Genomic DNA, 20,755 nt, shown 5'->3' with positions numbered 1-20,755 from the left:
TAAATAAGACACGGAAACAAAGTGTTTTCAAAGGAAAAAAAATACTATTTTACATTGAAAAAAGAGGTTAAGTAATGCTAATAAAAATAACTTTTTATTATATAACATTATAATATACATTAATTTTAATTGATATAATTATATAAATTAGTATTTGTATTATATATATATATATATATGTATTAAATACACAGTTTATATACATCCTTTAAGAATAGAATACACACATTTTTCAATTATTACGAAAAAAAACGGAGGAGAGATCTCATAATAAACAGTGCAATTTAACTTATACCTATTTACTTGATTATTGATAGTATGTATGTCAAGATCTTGTTAAAATTCACTTTAAATTCAGAGGTGAACTGTTTTTGAATTAATCTGTTGACTTATAATACTCATTCTTCACCACCTGCGGCTGCTAGAGTAGTGATGAGAAGTGTGTGAAGTCTCTTTGGTGAAGTGAATCAGATGTCATTATGCCCTCTATAGCTCTTAAGGCTTTTCCAGTGTTGTTATTGTTAACTAAAACTTAAACTATTACAAATCTATTTTGTTCATTGAATTACAGCTAAAATAAAATAACAAATCAATAAAAATATTAGATGAAAACTTAAGTTTAAAAATCAATTATTTTGGGGATTGACTCTCAGCCCTAATTAACAAGATATAACAGCCATATCTCACGGCAATTCATACGAATTTTACAAGGTGGCTAATTCGTACTAATTCATACGACCTCACTCGTACATTTTTGCTAATTCGTACATATTTTACGAGTTACCAAATTCGTATGAATTCGTACGAATGACCTACCCCTGACTCCACCCCCAAACCTACCCATCACGTGGGTTTAGACAAATCGTACAAATTCGCACGAGTGAGGTCGTATGAATTAGTACGAATTAGCCACCTTTTAATTACTCGTACGAATTCGTTCGAATTGGTCGTGAGAGAGCGTTGGATATAATAGTAAATTAAATTCTCTGTGAAGTAGCTAGACGAGCGCAACTTTCTGTTGAATCCAAAAAACTATATGTCTACAGACAACTAATCACCTACTAGTAACCTAGGAGTTACCTTCTGTTGTATATGTGTATGTGAGTGTGTACAGCGGGGTTGGGAGGGATTATTATGGAGATCAGCTAATGCATGATGAACATTGCATTCTGGTTTTAAGTGACTATAGTGTGGAAAGCACAGCACAATGCACAACCTCTAACTTTTTTTTCTACTTTCTCTCTCCCTCTTTAAAAGCCACACTTTCTCCCAAAGCACCTGGAGATCACAAAAAAGAGGATGAGAGAACCCCTCCCACCCCTCCCCTCCCAATTCGCACACATCAACCAACTCCACACTGCGTCTACCTATCAATACATTGAGTGTGGACCGCGGGACGCTGTTCGGGGTGGGCTACGCAGAGCCTGAGGCTTTGCCATACAGCCTCACAGCAAGGAGCCATTGAAGTGCTCTGCCTCCATAATGGAGTCACTAATAGGTGCCCATTCAGCAAGGAAAGTGTTTTCTGAAAAAAAAGAAGGGGAGCGAATGAGCGAAAGAGAGAAAAGAAAGTTTTAGGGGAAGCGGCAATCACTATGTACGCTGCCTTGAGTATGTAAAATTTATTCAGGCCTCCTCCCACAAAAGCCCCATCCCACATTTTTTTTCTTCTTCTTTTCACTGTTTAGGAGAGTAAGGGGGGAAAGAGGAGAATAACAAATCACTACTGAAAGGGCTTTATAGAGAGTTTGGAGTTCTCTTTTCTTCTTTACTTGTAGATGGGGTGAATAGCCTGTCCAGGAGTGAGTACAGGCCCGAGTCCAGATATTGTTTGGATGTTCGCAGTTTCTCGCCTCTGTACGCTCTCTCAATTAGCTGCGCCTCTCGGTCATACATGCGCTCACAAATCTGTAAACACTCAATAACACGGCTAACATCTCTTTTGAGATGTTTAATGCATATATTTGATCAGTTTTTGTCATTTTTGCAAGCTAAATGCTTTCTAACAATGTTTTCATGTAGCATGCATGCTAACAGCGACCTAGCCTTCCTTTACATTCTCAAAAACAATGTTAAAAGCTAGTTTGTTCAAAGTTAAAAGCATAATTAACCTAAAAATGATAATTCAGCCATCATTTACTCACCCTCATGTCGTTTCAACACTGTATGTCTCTCAACATTAAAGAAGATTTTATTTTATTTGATAAATATTAAGATATTACACTCTGTTTTTGGTTGCCAACATTTTTCAAAATATGTTCTTATGAGTTCTGCTGAAGAAAGAAAGTCATACAGGTGTGGAATAACATGATGACAGATTTTGGGTGAAGACATTTTTGGTGAACTGTCCCTTTAATTGAATATTTCTGGTTCAGCTGAAGGATAAAATTGATTTTGAAAGTTGTGGTTGGCTGTCAGTATTGAATATGAATGTAGGTTTAAGATTGAATGAGATATATTTATTGAGAGGTTAAAGAAAATGCATGGGTTATTATAGAGGATTCCTCTCATCCCTTACACTCTAGCTTTCAGTTGCTTCCATCGAGGAGAAGGTTTAGACAACCTAGGGCGAGTAAAAATGTGTACCAGATGTCATTTGTGCCAACTGCTATTCGAATTTTAAATGCTGAGAAGATATGAATATGAGTAGGGGTGGATATGTAAGCTATGTATAGCTGCATGGGAATGTTACTGTTTTTATTTTATGTATATTTTTATGTTCGTGATGTCCTTGTGTGTGGTGTATAGTGAAGCCAAAGACAAATTTCCACTTGTGGACAATAAAGGAACTAAACTAAACTAAGGTTTTGCCCATTTTTTTCTCCTTTGACTTGAATCCTAGCAGCAACAACAAAAATAAATAAATAAATAAAAGTATTGTAGTAATTAAATATTAGCTTGGTCATCACCGTAATGATGCCCCAGAAGAATCCTGTCTGGAATCAGTTTCGGTATAATGCGCAAACGCTGCCTGAGAACTCATTGGCTTATGGGGCAGCGAGGCAACAACCTAATCTTTCCTAATCTTTGTTAATCAAGATGTTATTGGACCCGGGTCCAATATTCCTATAATGGCACATTATATGCTCAGAGAGCAGAGGTCGAGATATTTGCCACAACCATTTTCCCCAAGCAACATCGCTCAGTGGGGTGGAAGTAGCTCCACCGATATAGTGTCGCAAGGACCATCTTGTGAAGAGGGAATGTTAATGCAGAGATGCAGGGAGGCCTTATTGTACTGCATGTGTCTGTTCTGGTTTGACAGATTGATGGAATGGGTGTATAACGGCCCAGTGAGGGCTCTCAGGCAGAGATGAAGTTTAGGACTAGAGTGAGTTAGTCCCACAGGGGGTTCGGGTGTCCTGCTGAGATGGGATAAGCCCAGAACCACCAGCTTTTGTCACACAGCTTTTAAGCTAACAATACCTGCAGAATGGCTATCTTATTCACTAAAGATATTGACTTAGGCTTTCATATGATTCTAGGATGCATATTTCAAAGTCTTTCATGCACATTCCAAGATTGGTTGAATTTAGGTTCAAAGCTTGATAACACTTATAACTGATTCGTTTTCCTATTTCATACTTTACTATTCGTTAGGTTATTTCTCTACAAATGAAGGGCAACAACTATATTACTCTGAGCCATTAGATATATCTATAGCTAGAAGCTACTTTTCTCTCTTTACCATTTGTCTGACAAAGCATTTTTCTGCCAGTGTCTTAGCAAGTGACTTTGTTGCATCTGGATCACGCTATATGGCTTGCAACAATATTGTACCAATTTTTAAAACAGGATCACATTTTCTAAGAATCACACATCTGTCCTGATACCATGATGAAGAAATTTACATGTGAGAAAAAAAGTACTCCAAATCAGTCATGTGGTCCAAACGAAGCAACAGCAAAAACATTATTGAGGAAATGTCTATTAAGGAAATATCTTTTAGCATGGTAATTAGATTTATTTGTAAAAAATATACAGTATATACCTAGAATTAAGAAAAAAAATAGGATGTGTATTCATTGGGTGCAATGAATATATATTAATTGTACTTATTTAAAGTTATATTTAAACTTTTTAATGGTATAAATGGCACCAACATGAATACAAAGAGTAACTTATTTTTAAATGTCTTTAATCTAGATTTTTTACTTAGGTCATTGACTCTCATTCTAATTGTTTTCCTGGTGATTTTCTCGTTCTTGTAACCAACCAAAACCAGAAAATTTTATATGTTTGCATAGTGTTGACATTTAGTATGTCACCAGGGCAACAGGCTCACATTTGGTTAATATTTCCCCTGATTTTTTGGCTCTAGCTAAAGAGTGAACGAGCATAAGACAACTTCAATCCTCTCACACTAATGAGATATGATTAAAACGGCAGATAGACAGCAGTCCAACTGACATACACGAGGGGAAACACACAATCGCACACATTCCCACTAATGAGCTTTGATTTGTGGTACTGATAGTGTGTGTGGTTTCCTTAAAACGACTCTGTAAATCCTCAATAATGTAATTAAGCAAGATGGCCGATTTATGCATGCAGCAGGACAGAACCTGATCTTGCCTATTCTTTCCGCACTCTGAAAAGCCCCATGCCTGCCGCTGCTGTCCACTGTCTTGGGCTTGTGGGTGTACAATTCTTAATTTTCGAAAAAGATGACTCACCTGGCTGGTTTAGTATAATCATTAACAAAAGCAATGAGCTCTTGAACCTGTCATTCCAGGGAGCAAGACCAACATAGCTGCAGGACAACAGAAGCCAAGACAGCTCATTCTGTCCAAATAAACGCCAAGAACTTGGAGCTTGAGTGTTAAAAAGTTGCATTACAGAAAACCTAACATGTTGACAACTGAGGAAGTACCTAAACGGCACATTTACAGCTGGAAACCCCATTCTGTCGGAGGCACTCAACCCTGTATCGGTCACCCTGGGAGACGTGTCAACAGCAAGGCATGGCATCTTAGCTCCAGACCCCAGCTCTGGAGAAATATGGTGAGTCTCCATCACACCAGGGTTTTTCAAAATCCTTTAGCAAGGATAACATTAAGCTCGGCCTGTCAGTGGATCTCTGATCTCTGCTTTAGAAATGAAAAAGCACTTCGAATCGACTCCCTATTGAGAGGATGAGGAAGCAGGGACAAGAGAGAAGACGACAGCAGGCCTGAAATCGGAGCATCTGCCCAGGTTGAATGTTAATGAATGTTAAGCAGGTTAGCTGCTGGGGTGTGCAGCTTTATGCCCCCCCAGAGAGCCTCAGAAATTGGGCAAGGTGCTAACTCCTGCTATTGCTATTGTAGCAGTACCACTAACCATATTGATCTCTGATGCTAGCAGATTAGGGCATAAAGAAGGCTCTGTCCTGACTGTGGGGGTCCGTTTCTGATTCTCTGGTCTCCTTTCGGGGTCACAGGATCTGTGGAGCCCCTCTGACCCGCCGAGTCAACACGTACACACACCATTGGATCTGCAAAGGTGGCGAGGATGGACACTATTAAGCCAGATTGGTTGGACGGTTACATTCATGGCTCATCATAGCTGACCCGGCGAGCGGCAGTGGGCCCTTGGTTTTGTGTATGTGTTTTACACCGGTCTCCTCCATGCTGGGGATCAAGGCCTGCTCCTTTTGTAGAGTATTAATAGGGTTTCAGTTTGGAGACCTCATTGTTTTGGAGGAAAAAGGATTTCCTCGTGTTCGTGGTGCCTTTGTGATTTGATTGATGTTCTGTGTTGTAAGATTGTGTGTGGATGATGTTAGGGTGTGTGTTTGTTGTGTATTAGTTTGGTAATTCTCTTGTTGCGGACGTCTGTGTAATGTGGTTTGTCAGAGATTGCTCTATAAGCTTAGACAGTGATCTGCTTATATCAACTCAATTGTGACTGAATACTTTGCCTTTCTAGGCTAAATGACTATCAGTCATCAATCGGGAATTTGTTTGCGTTGTTTAGAGTGAAGTCTTAAAAATATTAATTGAGCGGTATAAAGTCTTCTGAAGAGACACAATCCCTTTACATGATGAACAATGGAGAGACAGAAATCTCTCAGGTGTCATTAAAAAATGTCTTCCTTTGTGTTTCGAAAAAACTTCTGTGACAAAAAGATGACAGAATTTTTATTTTTGAGTGAATCATCCCAAGGATAGTTGAAGAATCAATGGCAAAAGCTACGCAACAATTTCCTCTCTAGGGCAGGGTAAAAATATAGATTTTCTCGATAACGATTCTTAAAATGCTTTTATTCTATTTTCAGTGCCAGTGTGACAATGTGTTTGTACAGAGCTTTCCATCACTGCACATCACTGCCAATTCTCTGAACTGTGTTGTTTGCACACTGTTGTTAATTTTTAAAATTAATGTGCCCCAATTATGGTTTTTCAAATGTTCCTCATGCAGTGTGTAAAAGCTGTTTGTGAATGTAAACGTTCTACAAAGTTGTAAAGTTGAAAAGTCGAAAGTGCACGATAAATAAAGTTACTGTCTCCCAAAAGAAAGAATCGACTCTGAACCGCCTAAACGAGTCGTTTGAAATTCGAATCCCACTGCGTACCGGTTCTACGCCACTAAGATACATTTGCATAATGCCGGCGACGCATGTTGTACATTGTCTGCCCATGAACAACTTGTCCCGTCTTCAAACACGTCATTTTACTGATGACTGCTTTTCAAATCGTTGCTCTGGAAAGATGGGTCAGTATATTTGGACCAACTTGCTCCTTAGAATCACAAGTATGTAATTATGATTAATTATTGATGTACGTATATATTTTCTACCGGGTGTTCAAAATACGTAGTTTTGTGATGCTTTACAAAGTTTACAAATGTTACCTTTAGGGGTACAACAGCTTGCCACTTGGGCAGTACCCTTAAAGCGGTGGCTCTCAATCTTGGTCCTGGAGAGCCACTGCTCTGCACATTTTATATGTCTCCTTTATTTGACACACCCACTTCAGTTCATAGAGCTCTTTCCTAACGAGCTGATGATCTGAATCAGGTGTGTTAAATGAGGGAGACATACAAACTGTGCAGAGCAGTGGCTCCCCAGGACCAAGATTGAGAACCACTGCCTTAAAGGGACAACTTTTGACCTTATCTACCCCTTAAAGGTGCATTTGCGATGAAGTAATCCTTTAATCTATTTCTATGAACCTTTTAGGGGTAAATACAGTAGGTACATAGTTGTCCCTTTCATGCCACTACCGAGTGACAAGCTGTTGCACCCCTTTCTGACAAAATGACCAAAGCAGAGTGATCATCTTGTACCTGACTCATCGCTTCAATGTTCGTCCATAAACATTAATTAAATCTTATGTAAGACAGTTTGTAATAATTGGAAAATATGCAAGAAGTTTGCAGACAGATGCACAAGCCAAGGAAGGAGAAGAAAGGACCACTTTGCTTATTAGTGCATCAAGTAATTTGATCTTCCTTCTTCCACCTACTTGTTATTGACAAGCTTCACATTTCCTGTGTCCCTGGACTAGTGGAGGAGCATTTCCTGTCTGGCCTCAGTCTGTGATGCAATGGCAAACAGCCTCCCTGACAGGAAAAGCCCAAAGGACAGGGGCTCTGCTGCGCCCCTGAGACACGGAGGCAATGGAAAGCCCATCTGCCTGGAATTGGCCTAATCTCATCTGGTGAATTGGACGATGGGATACAAAAAACACCAATCATGCCTGTCCAATTTCATTACAGATCTCAATGATGAGAAGTTCAGAGAGGAGATCAGAATGGTGTGGGCTGACTCTCTCTGTACATACCTGCTCATGTTTGCTCGAGAGCTCTGATTGAAATAAGACCATCACCCTGTGACCTCTAAGACAGGGTGTTGGATTACGACATGAATATGACATCTAATCAAGGCTGTTGTTCAGCCAAGCTGCCCTGATGTTTAAACGCAGTCTGTGGTGTTGTGACTTTTAATGAGTCTTACGGTCTCATTAGGTCTGCTGGTCCCTTTGCCAATCTGTGAAGACTAAATATTACTGTTTTTATTCACAACAGCGCAAGCACTCCTTCTGGTTTCTATAGCCCTCTGTGTCTCCCAAATCTCTGTGCTCTTACTTTGGATCACCCATATGGATCCAAACATACTTGAATTCAGTTTCAAGGTGTAATTAGGGAGAAGGCAGGTTATTGTGCTCTAAGAGGCCGCAATTCAGCTACGGGATTTAGGCATTGTGCCGCGTCCAGCAGTCGATTAAGTGAAGAGCATAATTATCTGTAAGAGACATTAAATACTTTCTGCAGTAATGTTCAGAGGCAGGCAAAAGAGTCATTTCCAACTCTACGACACCGTTTGGATTCACAGCTCTGGTCACTTTGGTTTTAATAAGTAATTCAAATGCTATAAAGATATATGCTGATAATAGAAATATGTTACAGAGGTCATCACAGAGCCACAGCCACATATTTTTTTCGTTATTCATAATTATGTGTATCTATTTGAGCAAAGTTAACTGCTGTTTTTTTTAGGTTTTTTTTTTACAAATTGCTATCTATTATGTTTTCCGGGATAATTGTAGTAGTTTATCACATTAATTCATTTCTTTAATTCTATGACATAATTCTCTGCATAACTTTAAGATGGTCATTTTCCCCCTGTATGACAGACTTTATTTATATTTTAATTATTTGTTTAGTAAATTTTCTGTCACATGACATTCAAATCTGTAAATCTATTTAACAGTGTACTTAATATTTGTTTGTGTTAGTTTACTGTCATATTATTCTTTTTTATCGGATCAGTAATAAATGTTTGATAATTTTTAAGACTGTGATTGTAAAGTCCCAAAGTTTTTTTTATATTCTGCAGAATATTTGCAGAATAGGACAAATTATATATTTTATTATTATACTTTTATTTAATTTTCGGCTACATTTTACGTCTTCAACCTATTTTTCTATATAATTATGAATAAGTCCAAAATAATTGGATTGAATCGTGAACTAATTTCAGATTTCACAATGCACCGCTTTCAAAAGGGGAAAAAGATGGAAAAAATTCATCAAAATGTTGTTGGATAAAAATTTGCATCTTTACTAATAATATGTATCCTAAAGCTTCAATGGAACTAGCCTTGTTAAAATCTGTGTGGTGGTCAGGTGCGCAGGCCACAGGCTTTGAATGTGGCTCTTTCATATAAAAAAAGATCCTAAACAAAACTTTAAAACGGTCCCATCCTGAAGCTTTTAGAGAACAATGCCGCAACCTGTCAATAGTGATTTTCCTAATGCTCCTCAATGGACAGGTTCAAGCAGGCGTTCAATATTCTTCCTTTGGTCCCACCCACAGGTGGGCTGGTGGCTTCAGATTGCACAATTCCCTGCCCCAGTGTGCGACCACTGTGAAAGAGAGGAAAAACCACCAGGCTGCCAGGCTGAAGCTGACTCAGAAGCTCTGGCATCTGCCACAGTAAGACTGATGACCTTAGAGGAGCGAGATACGTGACCTCAGTGAACAGGGACAGGGATAGACAGAGGGATGGTGATGGATGAGTCTCTGCTGGAGCCCTGGGCCACAGGTCAGATAGATGAGAGTGTCCAAGAGTGAGTGAAAAGAAAAAGAGAGCTGAGCGATGGAGCTGAGACCCCCACAGGCTAGTTGTATCGCAGCTAAAGGCTAAGATAGCTGATGAGAGCTTGATGAACTCTTCAGAAAGGCTGGTGCAGTGGTGGGTATTCACCATTAAGATGCATCACAGCTCTCAGGCAAAGACAGAGGTTCAATTGACATTCTGAGAAGGAGGTCTATGAATCAGTGTGTGCGTGTGTGTGCGTGCGTGTGTGTGTGTTCATGTTAATTTAGCCAGTGTCTGCACAAACTCTGAGGAGATTAAGAAACATTGAAGATCATTTCGGCAAATGAGTCCCAACATCTTCATCTTTTTTTTCTTCTACGTTTTTAATGCTTGCCTGTGTAAAACAAGGCACAATGCTAGGGTGTTGTAGATGGTTGTCAGGGTGTTGCTAAGCAAGGTGTTAAGAAACATTGAAGGAGATTAAGAAACATTGAAGATCATTTCGGCAAATGAGTCCCAACATCTTCATCTTTTTTTTTTTCTACGTTTTTAATGCTTGCCTGTGTAAAACAAGGCACAATGCTAGGGTGTTGTAGATGGTTGTCAGGGTGTTGCTAAGCAAGGTGTTTGGATGGGTTTTTAGCATGTTGCTACAGTACGCTTCCGCTAGGATATTCTGGGTGGATGTTCCTTGCTGGCCCAATAGAGCCAATGCATTTTTCTATCATTTCATTGTCAGACAGGTGGGAATCAAAAGTCTGATCACTAAAACACAGGTTTTCAAACTTCCGCATGGGTTCGCAAGAGGGTGTTAGAGGGTCCGTGTAGAATTTGAGAAAATTTAAAAAAAGATTTTTCAGTATGTTTTTTTAGGCCTGAAAAAAGTTAAACTGTCAACTTAAGATTATCATTTATTATGTTTAACTGTATTTTTTAAACAACAAATACATTTGTTTATATATATATATACATATATAAATGGCACCTGAAAGTAAAAGCCACAAGGCTTGATTTAGAATTTATGTCCATAGCACAAATGATGCAGGATGAGTTATGCCCTACCATTCAGAACAACACCATAACCCAAAGTATAATTAATAATAGAACCATGTTTGTCTCAGCAAACATACCTAATTACAGTCAATATCAGTCTTATCTAAACCTGTTTTCTGTCCCCCAGGAACCATCATATTACTTCTGCTTTGTGAGACAAGCCGTCCTGTGGAACAGAGGACAGCATCATACGGTGAGTACTTGTGTCAGAACACCAGTAGACACAAGACTGACACGAGTAATTACACTTCATCAAAGCATAATTCCAATTGATTTAGCATGCCGCACATTGACATAATCAAATAAGGCATGACTAATATTCAAATCTGACTCTTATAAACAAACACTATCGCTTGGAAACACATATGCACTGTTGGCCTGTGCCCATCCACCTCACTGTCTCCGTCTTTAAGAGGCCAGAGACTGTGAATGTGCCACAGGCAACAGAGAGGTTTCCATGGGGACAGCGAGTTGTGTGGGTTGGCTTCCTGTCTTGGCCTCTGGTTAAACAAACAAGAAAAAAAAGAGACAAAGATCCACCAGCCTCTTACTGACTAATTTACATCTTTAAATTGTACCGGTACACACAATCAGCCAAAGCTCACAAGTATGAATAAACACTTGTGCTTTGCTAAACACAAAAACGCACACCCACGCTGACACACACACATTTTCTGCCCTCTGGATCACCTCGGTATATGCTATAAAACACTGGGCGCATCTCCGTATTCAAACCCTCTGAACTTTACGGGGCCGTCCCAGTCCAAACATCTTTTGAGAACAAGAGACGATTAACCCACCCATTGGCTTCATACCTCACGGTCTCCATGGACATTGTCGCCACTGAGACGACATCACGAGTGCCGTCAGCGCCCTGAATACTGTACGCCCAAACGATGACACATGCACAGGTGGGCAAACACACTCATGGGCCCGCCTCGCTCCGCAGACAAACACTGCTGTTTACACTGTGATTTATGCTTTGGTTTGGGTTGCATTCTGTTCGGCATGACGTCCTTTTTTAACGGCGAGTGGAGCTAGACTTTCATTTTTGTGTTCATAAGAAAGAGGGTAGCCACAGGAAGGCAAGCGACATTCAAACTATACAGGCATCCGATGGGGAGACAATGGCATGTCTGTGTTAGCACTCAATAAGAAGCTAAATTCTGACTCTGGATCAGTGAAACATTGTTTGGAGTCGAAAGTTGATTTGTGACTTTCTTTATATTCAAATACTTTTACTATTTCAGCTTAATAAGTAAAAAATAATGCCTTGTAGCATTTAAACATTTCATTTGTTTTATTTTGTATTTATTTAGACAAAATATTATAGAATTCAGGCATAACATGACATTAAGTATTGGCTTAATCTGTATTGACCAGAATTTTAATAGAGGTGCATCTCTAAATTGATGACTTTGGAAAGAGAAGAGTTAGAATAATGTTAGTATATGTGTAGTGCAGGGACTAGAGTTCAACTTCTGACCTAATAATAAACACTAAAAGTTTGGGTTTGGTAAGACTTTTTAAATGTTTTTTTTTTTTAAACAAGTCTCTTATGCTTACCAAGGCTGTATTTATTTAATAATAAAATAGATTTAATATTTGCTCCTCAAGAAACATTTCTTACTATTATCAATATTGAAAACAGTTGCTGGTTAATATGTTTGTGGAAACCGTGATACACTTTACATCAGGATTCTTTGATGAATAGAAAGTTAAAAAGAACAGCATTTATTTGAAATAGAAATCTTTTGTAACACTGTAAATGTCTCGACTGTCTCGTTCAATCCGTTTAATGCATCCCTGCTTCATAATCATTAAAATCTAATTGACCACAAACCTTTGAACAGTAGCTTTGAATAATTAAAGCTAAATTGCAATTCACAGCCAGTGATCAACACGAGCATTTGACATTTGATATTTCGATAATAAATCCGGAAAAAGACATATAAGTTCAGTGTCAACATGAGGGTGAGTATGACATCATTTTTATTTTACATGCAAATGCTATGCGGAAGGTGCGACTTGATTGGACTCACTAAATGTAGTCATATCCATATCATATAGGCCTATATCCTTCATGAACATTCACGGTTGCTTGCTCTGTATTCTGCGGGATGGGGAAAGCAGTTTTGGACAGGGCAAAAAGTTTAAAAGAGAAGGTGAAGGGGTGAAGAGAAATAGAGGAGATTGAAAAAGTAGCCTCATTGTCTGCCGGGACAGAAAGTAGAAAGTTGCTCAGAATGCTAAGCTGCATCTGAGCCTGGCTTCTGACACGAGCGGCTAATCAGATTTGGTCCTCCCAATCCTAGAGACTCCACAATGCTTCCCACTGTCATCTCTTCCCCTCCTCTCCTCCACTCCTCTCTTCCTCATCCCCCCGTCCCAGAGCAAAGCTAATTACGGCGCAGGCAGAAACACAAATCTGGTTGATTGAAAAAGTCACTCTTTTTCAGCAGGGTTTAACCTTGTTAGTGCTAAGCCTGGCTTTCTTAGACGTCAGGCCTTTTTGAGAGGAATCCTCTGTTCCCCTGCAGACAGAGGCACAGAGACACACTTCTGTTTGGCCCCCAATCGCCATGCCCTGCCCCCCCGGCAGAGGGTTCACACAGAGGCAGTGCTATTAAGCGTGCGTGTGTGTGTGTGTGTGTGTGCACATGTGTTTGTGAAGGGACTGAGGAGTGTATGCAGGCCTCTTCTTGGTGCGGGCCATCTGGGACTCTGGTTTACAGACTCCCTACATTCACGAGCGTGCGCTTGCCCATCTCCGTCAGAAGGCCGTCCGGCATGAACACACAAGGTTAATGACATTAGTACAGGCGGTTGTGCATGTGTGTGTCGCAGTGCAGGCCGCCTGACGCCAGGGGGTCATGTAATTTCCTGTAGGCCTCTGAAGAGCCCACACACTGGGGCAGAGGACCCTCAGGCCCGACATGGGGCTACAAACACCATTACAAGGTCAAAGACACTCAGCGTTTAATATACAATGCCACTTTCAGAGGGCTCCAAACAGCTTCTGCAAGTAAACGCTTCGCTTATATGAACGTTGGCGTCGGAGCTGATGCACATCAACCTGACAGTTTGTTTTGGGGATGTTGAGGGATGTGTGCAAGTCTAATAAGGCCCAATTTTTAAATGAGTAAAACTCACCGACACCTACACAATATTAGAGTGTGCCCAAGTCAAAAAAAGCCAAAAGTTCACTAGATATGCATGGCTTCAATGTAACTGCATTTCTGTTCAGTTTATCATGCCAAGGCAAATTCACACACAACTTACACCTCATTTCAACAAGCCGCACAGTTTAGTACAGTGTGAGACGAGTTACATGCAAAAGTTTAATGCTTTGGGAAAACAATTGTAAGTATGGGTTCCATTATTAATCAGAATAAAAGGCTTAGCGTGATTATCAAATAATAAAATGTTCAGCATGAAGTTCATTTGGACGCGTACATCTCATGATCCGGTGTCTTTAGTGTCTCGGTTAACACTAAATCTTGCTCCACACAAACTCATTTTTGCATCTGCTCTGAGTTTGGGTTGCTTATAACATTTGGGAATGCAACGTGCAAAAATAAAAATATTATTTCTTATTTGGTTTAATATTTTTATTTTTAGTAATAATAAAATAAATGTATTTATTTATTATTAATAACTACAACAAATATAACAACAAAAATTATTATAATAGTCTTAAATACTTGTTTTTATTTTACAGTGAAATATAACAATAGTAATATTTCTTATTTTGCTTATTATTTTATTTAGGAATAATAGAATACAATGCATTATTATTATTATTGTTATTATAGTCATATTTATATTTAATCACAACATTTTGGGCTAATATTTATATAAAAAAAACAATTAGATTTTTTTTTTAAATCATTTGTGCTGTTAGTGCAATTATAGGCTTTAAGTTATCCTAAACATAAAGGTTTCACTAACCTCAACAACATTTTAAAAAAAGTTAATGACATAGGGATCCTTTTTAGGCATTTAAAACAGATGTGTTGGGACAGGAGGACAGAAAGAGAGATCGAATGAATGAAAGAATGATTGAAGGGAGATAAAAGGTGAGGAATATCTGTTTGTATCAGAGGAGAGGCTTCATTAGTGTCAGAGAGAGAGTGTAAAATGGTTTTGGGTCACTGCTCTGAGCTCCAATAACGCAGGGAACAGGGAGCACATGTCCCCTTTGATAACATTGTCAGCTCAGACATAGAATGTTTACTCAGCAATTTACTGTCAGTCAATTCAAAAGGGATAAAGACATCAAGACGTGTGTGTATTTGTGCTTGCTAACATTGCCCTGTGGCACTGGACAGGTTAAAACTTGCTCTCTGACAGGTTATAAGCAGTGTGGCACCCATCTGGCTTCACAAAGCAAAGAGAAAAAATGTGCAGGCACACACACAAACACAGAGAACTGCCATAATTACCAAGATACTATTCAAATTCCTGTAAGAATTTACGTTATGTGTTTGTTATGTAAAAAAAACAAAAAAAAAACAGGCTGTGAATTAGCAATGCAGCTATGTTTGCAAGCTGGTCAAAGGACAAGTTAGTTAACCCTTCTAAATATCAATAATGACAAACTGCTGCATCTTGCTTTCTTTCCCCCCCCAAATTCAGTAACTTAATTGCGGGAAAGGCCATGCTAGCCCTGCAGAAAGAATGCTAAATGTATGTGAATATCATGAATGAATATCACAGGCAATATTGAATAATTGTTTCAATGAGTCAACACTAGGGGGCACTGCAGAGAGGTACTTATTCAAAGTAAGGCTGAACCAATGCAGTAACTTTCCAAATGTTATTTTATAAATGAATACAATGTACATAAACTTTTTTGTTGCCTTTTTTTTTTTTTTTTTTTTTTTTTTAGGCTATCAAGCGTGAGAATGGCCCTCCACTCTTGTGTTCTCGCTTTCATGCTCATTTGGAGGCCTGTCCTGTCAATTTTAGAACCCCACATTTCCTAAACGTGCACTCCAGACCAGGCCCTAATCGTTTGGGGCAAAAACAACAACAGCAGAGCCTGAGTGCTCCACAACCTCAAATATGCCCAGGTTAGTACTGCTATACAGTCCTTTTACTGATATTTTTTTCATCCCGGTTAACTGCCATCACTTAAATGCAGGCAAACTTTAACAAAGTACCCTTGCTACAATTCAAATGGACATTGACACACATGATATATCTGTTATCATTCTGTTATTTGGCATGTTTTAATTACCATTATCGGACGATACTGAATGTTTAATTGTGCATGCTGGTTTCACCATTTAGATTATTTTGCCATCATCAGTATCTAAACGCTTATTTCTTTAGCCAATCTCAAAATGAACATTTTCATATTGTACATTATAATGTTGTGATGCCTAAATTTGCCTAAATTCACAATTTTAGTTTGTATTGCTTTATTAATTTTTCCTTTTATTTAGACAAAATTGTGTAAAAATGTAATATTGGCTATTTATCTATTTTTGGCCATAATATGAAAATAATTATTGACTTATCATTATTATAATTTTAATATCGCTTAACCCCTTATTTATATTAATCGTATTGAAAAACAGCAATTGTCATTCAGTATTGAAATGATCTTCCTTATCAAAAAACACTCATAACCCAACCATGCTTTGTCATTTTTGCTCAAATTAAACAAAATGGTCTGAAATTTAAAGTACGAATCTAAATAAATGTCATGTATCCAATAAGCACATATTTTGTGTGTTTACTATGGCGCCGCCCTCCTGGTGGCTTGATACTTCCATTAGGCCTCTGCTGTGGTGTGAAGGTATTTGGGCAGGATTGGTCATTAACGTGCATCAGGACCCTGTCTTTCAGAGCGAGCTTGGGAGTCAACAGAGACGGGAGCATTACTCTACATCACAGGCCAAAACTAATTATACAGCCATATGGTGCTCAGAGACTCTAACAATCAACCCCGACCTGCCTTTAGCTCCCCAAGGAGAGAGTAGGGGGGCGAGGCCACAACAGTGCGATATGACACATGTCGTTCACACACATACATTGTGTATGTGTGTGTGTGTGTGTGAGACTGTGACAGATGGACTAGGCAATGGTATTGTAAGAACAGCAGTGCAGCTATGTGCTTTCCAGCCTCTCTCTCACTTTTTCTCTTTCCCCTCACTCAATCCTTTTCTCTCGCTGTTCTGTCCTCTGACTCCTCAGTGACACAGACTGAGTGGAACAAGAGCGTATTGTGTAGGGGCCTCTGGTCTGCTTCAACACAGGCCCCTGCTGGGGGGACTCACACCATACTGGCCTGGGGGACAACATACGATAAGGGACAAGAGCCAGAGACGGTTGGTTTATTAGTGAATGTTTTTCCCGTTAATTCCATGGCCAAAAAAAAAAAACACAAATCTCCACAGCATGAAGCTTTCAACCTGGCAGGGATGTTCAGCATTCAAAGTTTGGTTGCGATTTTGTTTTTCTTCAATTAAGAATCAATTCCTATATTTGAATTGAAATTTAGACACTTTTATATTTATATTAACAGATTTTAACTTTTTAATCATTTATCTTAACAAACCTTGCAGAAATTTTTACAAAAAACAAAAAGGTTTATAGGCGATAGATAGAAGGATATACAGACAGACAGACGGATGGATGGATGGATGGATGGATAGATAGATAGATAGATAGAGACAGACAGGCAATGATAGACAGACAGACAGACAGACAGACAGACAGACAGACAGACAGACATACAGACATACAGATAGATAGATAGAGACAGACAGGCAATTATAGATAGACAGACAGACAGACAGACAGACAAACAGATAGATAGATAGATAGATAGATAGATAGATAGATAGATAGATAGATAGATAGAGACAGACAGACAGGCAATGATAGACAGACAGACAGACAGACAGACAGACAGAGAGACAGATAGATAGATAGATAGATAGATAGATAGATAGATAGATAGATAGATAGATAGATAGATAGATAGAGACAGACAGGCAGACAGACAGACAGAGAGACAGACAGACAGATAGATAGATAGATAGATAGATAGATAGATAGATAGAGACAGACTTTTTTATTGCACATATTCAATAAGCTCAGATAGAGAGACAGACTTTTTTAAAAAGGTTTATAGGCGATAGATAGAAGGATATACAGACAGACAGACGGATGGATGGATGGATGGATGGATAGATAGATAGATAGAGACAGACAGGCAATGATAGATAGACAGACAGACAGACAGACATACAGATAGATAGATAGATAGAGACAGACAGACAGGCAATGATAGATAGACAGACAGACAGACAGACAGACAGACAGACAGACAGACAGACAAACAGATAGATAGATAGATAGATAGATAGATAGATAGATAGATAGATACAGACAGGCAATGATAGATAGACAGACAGACAGACAGACAGACAGACAGACAGACAGAGAGACAGATAGATAGATAGATAGATAGATAGATAGATAGATAGATAGATAGATAGATAGATAGATAGATAGATAGATAGATAGATAGATAGATAGATAGATAGATAGATAGATAGAGACAGACAGGCAATGATAGATAGACAGACAGACAGACAGACAGACAGAGAGACAGACAGATAGATAGATAGATAGATAGATAGATAGATAGATAGATAGATAGATAGATAGATAGATAGAGACAGACTTTTTTATTGCACATATTCAATAAGCTCAGATAGAGAGACAGACTTTTTTATTGCACATATTCAATAAGCTCAGTGGATATGGGGCCCACCCAAAACTATTTAGTCCCAAACTCTGTGAATTTTAGGCACAACCTTTGTAACAACAAGACATCTTCACCAAAACATATTTTTTTCATTGTGATTCCATCAGCAAGAGAAAGCCCAGAAAGGAATACTGCAACATAACAGTCTGTGAAAATTTCTCCCAGCAGGCATCAGCATCAAGGGCCATCGAAGAAAGAGTGGGGCTTGGCTCATTTGTTTAGTTTGCTGTCATTGCATTCATAATTAGCTATATGGGGTTTCTAATCCCAATTATGAGAATGAGTTCCTTCATATAGTGGTCGCAAGTGGTAATTATCATATCTTAGAGTCACTCTGCATTCTGAGCTGGGAACTGGACAGCTGCTCCTGCAGAGGGGCAGAGTTTTCGAGAGGAAGGGGGGTGTCCGGGGCCCTTGTTAGGAACCAGGGGCCCGCAACAGGCAAAAGACTGTTTGCTCTGAGGCTCAGTGGAGTAGGGCAGCATCAGCTATTGGGCTGGGTGGCCTTTGCCTCTCTCCTCTCCTTTTTAGCTGTAAATGATGATGAATACGCTTTCCGCCTGACCCTCATGCAGGACCCCCATGTTAATTATTCAGGACCTCTTTTTGTGTGTGCCCCGAACAATGCCTGTCATTAAGCCTGTGTGTATGTGTGTGTGTGTGTGTGTATGTGAGTGTGTGTTTGAGTGTGTCGTGTTCATCTCTACATGAGACAGCTGCAGTCTGGGTGCCCTGTGCTATGCTATGGTTTGCTTAGTGAAGGATTTCTGCTCTTGTGCATTAGTGATGCACTTTCTCATTTGCATTTTTGAGTAAAGATTCCCCAAACCTCACTATCCAGTGCAACAATAACCTTGACCCAGATGTAATCTCTCCTTTGGAGAGGGATGTCCAATCCTGCCCCAAAGGGACAACCATCCTGCAGAGTTGAACCTCCCTGTCCTGAACCTCTGCTACCCCTTAGAGATGGGTTGACCTTATACTCACGTTCATTTCAACCTCTTCTTTCCCCAGATGTCAGGAGGCACCAACACATGGATAATTCCAGAAGGAATACATCCAATGTGTTTCTGCCCCATGGACCCAGATCCCCTACTTCTCCAGCACCCCCAGCAAGTCCTTCTCTGACTCTTAGGTTTATTGATGAACCTCAGAGATCCCAAACCCCCAATACACACTTCCAGCTGACAGATGAGGAAGAAGATGCATGCTCTGCTCCACAAGATCTGAATCAAGGGCACCCTGAAATGGCTAAAGAAGAGACAATGACACCAACGACCCCAATATCCACCCCGACAACCCCCAGCATTACAGCCACCCCAACAACTCCAGGCACCCAAAGAACCCCAAGTACCCCAATTACTCCAGGCACCCAAAGAACCCCAAGTACCCCAATTACTCCAGGCACCCAAAGAACCCCAAGTACCCCAATTACTCCAGGCACCCCAACATCTTCTATGACCCCAAATTCTCTTTCTGATTTCAGCCGCCCTTCATCCAGCCAGTTCAGCCGTAGCACAGACCTGAACAGTAGCTTCTCAGAGGCCTTGTCAGGTATCTGTTCTCCTTATACTGACTTAAAAATGTAAATGGTGCAATGAAACCTAATTGACTTATCTCTGCACTCTCTTTATGTTAACAGTGAACTTCAGTGTTGACCATTATGCTGATAATAGCACCGATGACGAAGATAATCATGCTTATGACCTCAACCAGAATAATGATTATCAAAAGGGCTGCTCTACTTCTCTCCCCGAGCTTCACTTCAGCTCTGCTGGAAGTTGCAGCCAAGCCAACTCACGAATGGAAGTCCTTCAAGCACGTCTCTCCAGATCTCTCAAGTCCTACAAACAAGAAACACCTTCCACTTGCTTGCCAGACACTCCAATTTACATCTCTAAAACTCCTAAATCACGGCAAACCTCAGCCGCCCAATGGTCCACAGATGAAAGCCTGCATGGACGCCTTGGATCCAGCCAGTCTGACCTGAGCATTCAGTCTCAAAAGCCTGATTGCTCAGCAGCAGATAGTCAGTCAGAATGGAACCTTTGGCCTGTGCTTCCTCCCATTATGCCTCAGGAAGATGAACTGCAAGGTGAGTTTTAATGGGATATAAACATTATTGTTCTAAATATAAGCTATAAACTATAATGACTATAATATAAACTATAATGACTACTTCATAATAACAAGAAGCACTTCAGAAAATTGTCATCTATTAAGAATTGTGTAAAACTTAATATTGTGCTTTGATGTTTGGCAAATTTTTACTGGAAAAGTTTTTTTTTTTTTGCACTATAATGCATATTGCCCTTTTTAGATATGAATTAAGGTTAGTCTGTTAATGAACATGACTCAATGTTTGTTATTCTTCTGAGGATATTTTCAG

General features: G+C 39.5%; 1 protein-coding gene across 2 annotated transcripts in view; it reads left to right on the top strand.

The window, feature by feature from the left end:
- Positions 1-4,628: 4,628 nt before the first annotated feature.
- The window catches only part of LOC130072264 (mucin-2), a 53,602-nt gene continuing 37,475 nt past the window's right edge, over positions 4,629-20,755 (top strand). Inside the window, exons 1-5 of one of the 2 annotated variants that reach the window (XM_056237286.1) lie at positions 4,629-5,004; positions 10,708-10,773; positions 15,472-15,655; positions 19,381-19,920; positions 20,009-20,461. In XM_056237286.1, coding sequence (XP_056093261.1) covers positions 4,852-5,004; positions 10,708-10,773; positions 15,472-15,655; positions 19,381-19,920; positions 20,009-20,461 — 1,396 coding nt within the window. In that variant the 5' untranslated portion in view covers positions 4,629-4,851. The remainder of the gene's footprint in view (positions 5,005-10,707; positions 10,774-15,471; positions 15,656-19,380; positions 19,921-20,008; positions 20,462-20,755) is intronic. The other variant, XM_056237285.1, reaches the window with a different exon arrangement.

The sequence above is a fragment of the Rhinichthys klamathensis genome, unplaced genomic scaffold (assembly GCF_029890125.1).
Source record: "Rhinichthys klamathensis goyatoka isolate OS25496 unplaced genomic scaffold, OSU_Roscu_1.1 h1tg000485l_1, whole genome shotgun sequence".
In the NCBI taxonomy this organism is placed as follows: Eukaryota; Metazoa; Chordata; class Actinopteri; order Cypriniformes; family Leuciscidae; genus Rhinichthys; species Rhinichthys klamathensis.
This window is presented reverse-complemented; position numbering and strand designations above follow the sequence as displayed.